The sequence below is a fragment of the Myotis davidii genome, unplaced genomic scaffold (assembly GCF_000327345.1).
Source record: "Myotis davidii unplaced genomic scaffold, ASM32734v1 scaffold61, whole genome shotgun sequence".
In the NCBI taxonomy this organism is placed as follows: Eukaryota; Metazoa; Chordata; class Mammalia; order Chiroptera; family Vespertilionidae; genus Myotis; species Myotis davidii.
The window spans coordinates 1,467,196-1,474,370 of record NW_006291729.1 but is presented as its reverse complement, the minus strand read 5'-3'; the positions used below and the strand labels follow the sequence as shown (position 1 = coordinate 1,474,370).

General features: G+C 41.5%; 1 protein-coding gene across 1 annotated transcript in view; it reads left to right on the top strand.

The window, feature by feature from the left end:
* NOL10 (nucleolar protein 10) overlaps window positions 1-7,175 on the top strand; it is an 80,970-nt gene that overhangs the window by 9,723 nt on the left and 64,072 nt on the right. Inside the window, exons 5-8 of the mRNA XM_006765174.2 lie at window positions 761-798; window positions 2,079-2,215; window positions 4,147-4,212; window positions 6,190-6,250. Of these exons, the coding sequence (XP_006765237.1) occupies window positions 761-798; window positions 2,079-2,215; window positions 4,147-4,212; window positions 6,190-6,250 (302 nt within the window). The remainder of the gene's footprint in view (window positions 1-760; window positions 799-2,078; window positions 2,216-4,146; window positions 4,213-6,189; window positions 6,251-7,175) is intronic.

Sequence of the window (7,175 nt, the reverse complement as noted above, 5' to 3'; positions counted from 1 at the left end):
CCTCCGCTGGTCCCTCCGCCTTCAGACCACAGCCCATTGGCTCCTCCCCTTCTGCCAGCGGGAGAAAGCTCTGCTTTTAAAGGGCTCGTGTGATTATAAATCTCCCCCGGCCATATAATGTGACAGTCACGGGAGTGGTGTCTCATCGCATTCACAGGTTCCACTCCAGAGAAGGGGGCTGTGGGCGGGAAGGTCAGTGGGTCATGCTAGTTCTGTCTAGCACAGAGGACAGTGAAACGGGAACGTTCAGGTGTTTTTGTCAGAGAAAGGATGGGAGCCGTCTCCGCCTGACTTGTTTCACCCAATACAGACTCCATGTGCTGCTGATAACACCTGCTTTCCCTCTTTATGTTAGTTTACCAGATACACTATGAATGGGTACGAAGTTACTGTTACTCTTTTTAAAGCAACAGTTTGTGAATGTTCTGTAATACCTATTTTATTTTGAACATTTCAGAAAAATTGAGGCAAAATTTAGAAGTCATTATGTTTTGTGAATTTATATTTAATTGTCTTCAGTTCTGCAGAAAATCTAATTGGCCAGTACTGAGAAATTATAAAGCTTTAAATTTTCCATTTGGTGTTTTGGGAGCAGCATAGCATGGCAACTTTGTTCTTGTTTTCTTGTAGGGGCAGAAACAAGAAAAACCCAGCATTTGTATATAATTATTGTGTTGAATTCGGATCTTTGCATTAAGTTTGCCTTTTTATTAAAAACTTGAGAATTGATTGTTTTTTCCTACTGTTTCTTATTTTCCAGTTGTCACCTTTGAAACATTGTCTGATGACTATTCAAAGGTACGTTTGATTGGTCTGTACTGGCTATCAATACATGAATAAGTGGAATTTATTTTTATAAGTATCTTTTTGATGTTCCCATTGCTAACTTAAAATGGCTGTGTAGTACAACCTTTCATTTTCTAGCAATATATTTTAATTTGTCACATGAGTAATATGTAGTATCTTTTAAAACTGTGATAGAAAAAAAATAGAAAAATAAATAAAACTCTGATAGAGATAGCTTTTTCTAGCTTAATATCAAAATAAAGTTTCCATGTCACATACGAAACCTTATCTGTATTTTTAAGAACTGGTAGCAGTCATGTTTTTTCAGACCATCTTAGATTCCAGGTGTGTAATTTTCATTGCATTAAACGTGGGGTTATTTGCCAGGTTGCTTTCATATTCATAGGTGTAAAGTAAAATAGCTATGCTGTATTTTTAATTCTATTAACCCTGCAGATAAAAATCATGGCATATTCTGAAACAGGTCAAAAAACAGCAATTATATACATTTTTTTTCTTTTCTTTCTTTGCCTTATTCAATTTCAATGGAAAATTTTAAATGTCAGATGTCACCTTGGAGGAAATTGAATTTCCTGAGCTGACATGGCTTTATATATTGTGTTCAGTTCTGGAAACTGTGGAGTATAGTTTATCCTTTTGCCTGTGGTAGCCATTTGTCATGTGTTTGGGACATGTAATTTTATAATGTGTTTGATCTAGATTTTTTTTTAATTTTTTATTACAAAGGGTATTACATATGTGTCCATTTTGATCTAGATATTGATAAATTTGCTTTTAAATACCACCTGAAGATTTTAAAGATCTTTGTAATACATTACAAAGTTCAGTGTTTACACGTTTATCAAACCCTGTGTGATAATTGTGAGATTATCAAAATGGGAAATTACTCATTGACGTTACTGAACGGTGCTCTGTGTTATGAAGTGGTGGTGCCAGATAAGGGAGGGCCATTTGTTTTTTTGTTTCTATTTTTATTTATTTATTTATTTTTTTTGGGTGGGGGCACTTGCTTTAAGCCTTTCAGTGAGAAGGTTCGGTTTGCAGAGAAGCTGCCTAAGATGCCGGAAGGCATTGAGCTACCCGCTGGAGAGGTTTGATTCTTCATCACAGTTTTAATCACGATGGAGCGCTGTGCTGATATACTCGTGTGTTTACAGAGAGACAGGAGGGTGAGGGGCCAGAGGTTTTCCAGCTTAGCTAGTGTTAGTGATGATGAAATAAACACTCTACCTGGAAACCTAAGCACACGAATTTTCCTGTTTCGTTTTCAGATTGTCTTCTTACATAACGATAGATACATTGAATTCCACTCCCAGTCGGGCTTTTACTACAAAACCAGAATTCCGAAGTTCGGGAGGGATTTCTCTTACCATTATCCGTCCTGCGACTTGTACTTCGTTGGCGCAAGGTATTGGGCCTGACGCCCTTTGTTTTCTCCTTTCCACCTCATTCCCCAGACAACTGCTGTTCCCAACGTCGAGGAGAATTAAAAGAAGAATAAGCCATGATGTCTGCCTTTCAGTTGCTCACAGGGTGTAGTTCCAAAGTGACTGGCCCATTTAGGAACTACATCCTTTGCTCTCCTTAGCATGGTGCTCTAAAGCTAGAGACATGGGTGACCGAAGAGGGGCATATGAGTGGGGAAGTCTGTTTCTTAGCACCATTGCATGGCATTTAAAAGCTTTTTATTCTTAAATATTAACTTCTTTATGATTATAAAAATAATACATATCCACTATAGAAAATTGGAAAATATAAAAAAGCATAAAAAAAAAAATCTCTCATCCAGAGGAAACCCTTATGATCTTTTATTGTATTTCCTTTAAGTCTTTTCTTATACACACACTGGAGGCCCGATGCACGAAATTCGTGCAAGAGTAGGCCCTTCTTCCCCGGGCTGCCAGCACCAGCTTCTCTCTGGCACCCGGGACCCTGGCTTCCCTCCAGCCTCTGGCAGGCACCCAGGATCCAGGCTTCCCTCGCAGCCCCGGCTTTGTTTGGAAGGACTTCCAGTCTAATTACCATATTATGCTTTTATTATTATATATAGGTACATTTTGGATCTTGTATTCTCCATGTTATCCTAGCTAATAAAAGAGTAATATGCAAATTAACCATCACTCAGTGATAAAAGATGGCATTGCCCATAGCGGCCAGGGCAGGATGCTGGCAGCGTCGCCCCGGCAATGTGAGCCCAGCAGGCAAGTGCGCCTGCAGGCAGCACCCAGCACAGCCCGCTTGGCTGTCACCACGGTGACCCGCGAGCAAGCAAGTGGGGCCGCGGACAGCACCCAGCAGGGCCTGCTTGGCCGTCGCTGTGGTGTGGAGCAGACAGGCCCCACAGAGAGCAGAGAACCATGGGGAGTGGGCCCAAGCCGTCAGTAGGACATTCCCTGAGGGCTCCCAGATTGGAGAGGGTGCAGGTCAGGTTGAGGGACCTGCATGAATTTCATGCACTGGGCCTCTAGTTGTAAATAATAGTCTACCTAATGACTTCATAATATTTCCTTGGCACATGGGTGGTTTAAATCACATATCCTTGAACAAACTTACACACAAGCTGATTGTTTTTTAGGTTTAGAGTACACTTTTGTATTTTACAAAAGGAAGCGATGCCTTATGAGGGATACACACACATGCACACACACACACACAGGGGTGGACAAAAGCAGGTTTACAGATGTTTGTATGGAAAAGAAAATAATAAATAATGCAAGAATAAATTTTCATGAACTCACAGCTGTAAACCTACTTTTGCCTACATTTATATCTCCTATATAATAAAAGGGTAATATGCAAATTGACCTTAACGGCAGAATGACCGATCACTATGATGTGCCCTGACCTTCAGGGGGCAGACACTCAATGCTGGAGCTGCCCCCTGGTCGTCAGTGCACTCCCACAGTGGGAGCTCCGCTCAGGCACAAGCCGGCTGACGGCTGTGAGTGCAGTGACGGTGGCGGGAGCCTCTCCCGCCTCCTCAGCAGCACTAAGGATGTCTGACTGCAGGGAGCAGGACTAAGCTGCCATTGGACATCCCCCAAGGGCTCCCGAGCTGCCAGAGGGATGTCTGACTGCCAGCTTAGGCCCAATCCCAGCTTAGGTCCTCTCGGCTTTGTTTTCAGGTGGACATCCCCCAAGGAGGTCCCAGACTGTGAGAGGGTGCAGGCCAGGCTGAGGGACCCCCCCACCGAGTGCACAAATTTTTGTGCACTGGGCCTCTAGTATATATATATTTCTAAAAATTATATTTACTTGAAGAAAAGTTTATAGTAGTTTGCCATATTTTTTATTGTTTTTTAGTTTACCATATTTTTAATTTTATATGTTACTTTGCAGCTCTGAAGTTTATAGGTTAAACCTAGAACAAGGACGGTACCTAAATCCTCTACAAACTGATGCTGCGTGAGTATTTTATTTTAAGAAACCTGCAGTATTTATTTGAGCCAGGAGATGGAGCCAGATGCTCACATTGTTATCAAGCAATACTCGGGGCAATTTAATTAAAGAATAGCATTAAGTTTTTCTTAAACAAAAAATTTGCTAAAAGATCTGGTGATTTCTTGAAATTTTTAATTTATTTTTTTAAAATATATTTTATTGATTTTTTACAGAGAGGAAGGGAGAGAGATAGAGAGTTAGAAAGATCGATGAGAGAAACATCGATCAGCTGCCTCCTGCACACCTCCTACTGGGGATGTGCCCGCAACCCAGGTACATGCCCTTGACCGGAATCGAACTCAGGACCTTTCAGTCAGCCGGCACATGCTCTATCCACTGAGCCACACCGGTTTCGGCGAAATTTTTCATTTTTAAAAAATATCGTTGAAAGTTTTAAAACTCACTAAAAAATTCAGTTTATTATTTTTTGTAGTGTTCTTTAAATTTCCCTTCATGATCTTGTTTTGTGATATATTTTCTTGTGGAGAAATTATGAATTAACTTGGAATAACATTTAAAAATTATTATCTTTTATATTGCTAAAAGAAAGTTAAGATTTTTTTTCATTTTCCTTTTATACCTTATTGCCTAAACTTTTGTTTTATTTAAAGAGAAGTCCTTTGAGGAATGAATCTGAATCTGTCATCATAATAATAATAATGTTGAGTAATAACAACAACAATAATAGTAAAAGGGCTTTCTGTGCCAGGCATTATTCAGTATTTTATATATATCAACTCATTTTAAGCTTATAACAGATTTTTATGGTAGGAGCTATTATTAGCTGCATTTTACAGATAGAGCAGCTGAGGCTCAAAGAGGGTAAGAATAGTCACACAGCTGGTGGGATGGAAGCTGGATTACTCCTCTTCTATATATATAAAGAGCTTGTTGGGTTTTCCTTATTGCTCTGAAAGGGTTTTTAAAGTTGGAAGAACATGCAGTGATAAAACCAAGTACCTTCTCACTATTTCTTTTCACATTGACTTGAAATCCTCTTATTTTATTTAAAATACGATAGTAACTTTATGATGCATTGTTGAATAACAAGTTGTCTGCTCTTGAGCTGCACAGTTTTCTATTTATAATAACAGCCATTATTATTGAGTGTCTTGCAAACTCTAGACCAGCCGTGGGCAAACCATGGCCCGCGGGCCAGATCCGGCCCGTTTGAAATGAATAAAACTAAAAAAAAAAAAAAGACCGTACCCTTTTATGTAATGATGTTTACTTTGAATTTATATTAGTTCACACACACACTCCATCCATGTTTTTGTTCCGGCCCTCCGGTCCAGTTTAAGAACCCATTGTGGCCCTCGAGTCAAAAAGTTTCCCCACCCCTGCTCTAGACACTGTGTTGAACATTTTCTAGTGTTTCCATTTAATCATCACAGCTCAATGAGGTAGTGACGTCTTCATTCCACAGACGAGGAAAATGAGGCCTAGAGCAGGATTCCCAGCTTAAACAGTGAGGTCTCAGGTTGGCACAGCCACAGCCTGTGTTTCTGCCTGGGGAGGAAATGTATTGAGAAAGTGGAACGCACGTTTATTCTCGTGGCCGTGGACTAGTGTTTCAGGAGGAAGTTCTCTCCTGTCTCATCCCCTGGGTGACAGAGTGTCACCCTAAGGTCAGACACTGGTCGCTGTGCTCCGGGCACTTACCCTTCGTGCCTGGTGTTTTCACAAGTAGATCAGTGAGAATCGCATGTCTTCTTTCTCCATAGTACTCGGTTGACTGGTGATTGAAGTTTATTGGGTGTCCCTCCCCCACTTAAAGTTTTATGTCAACTTCGCACTGTATGTGCGCGCCCACAAGTGGTATTTTGTGGAAGAGCCACACTCAAGGGGCCAAAGAGCTGCATGTGGCTCAGGAGCCGCAGTTTGCCGACCACTGCCCTGGGGGGACACTAATATGATCTCCCTATTGCTTTACTGTTTTAGGGAGAATAACGTTTGTGACATAAATTCAGTGCACGGCTTGTTCGCCACAGGAACAGTAGAGGTGAGCATACTGGCTTGATTGTGTAAAAGTGTTTGTTTTATGTTTGATAATGAACGAAATTGCATTTAAAGACAGAGTTGCTCGGCTCCTAGGAGCCGGGTGCTAACGAAGCCACAAGCCACTGGCTTGCTGTTCGTATGGAAAGCTGTTACAGCTGCTGCCCACTGCCCCGCTCTGCCGCTGACGAGGCGCACTCTGACCCTGACCTTCTGGAGCTGGATGGGGGTCACTGCTGGAGCCTCGCTTTGGGGAGCAGTGTGGCCGCCATTCTTGTTCTTAACAGGAGGCACTGAGTCATGGAGCCCCGCTCTCTGCTGCTTGCTGGTTTCATTAGTTGCTTCCCCTGGGGCCGTTTCCTCATGGTGAAATGGAGGTAATAATCCTCACCTCGCCAGCTTCATCATGGTGCCGGGAAGCATCCTCGATGCAGACATTGTCGCCATGAAGGCAGATGGGATTGTGGTTGGTACATCCTGGACAGTAACATCCAATAAATACACAACACGTGCCTTTCCAACCGCAGTGCCTCTGAACCAGTGTCCTCATGCTTGTCAGGAGTTTTTCTAGATTTGCATTTCTAATTACAATGTAAAATTCTCGTAGGAAAGTAAAGAGGAAGTATGTCAGACATACATTACTTAGTAGTGTCCTCTGTGCCTGTCAGCCCTGGGCCAGGCTGCACACCGAGAGCTAACGAGTGAATAGCTTGCAGTGTTAGCCCTTTGTGTTTTTCTGTGTATGTGCAGGTGTGCATATGTATTAGTATCAGGTTTTTTAAGGATTTTACAAAAAAGAAATTTATCATGGTTCTCCACTTGCTTTATTTTTTAACGTGACAGTATATAAATGTGCATTTTTATACCTTGATACCTATAATCACTTACAATACAAAACCAGTTTTTGTAAACATATGGGCAGAGTTCCA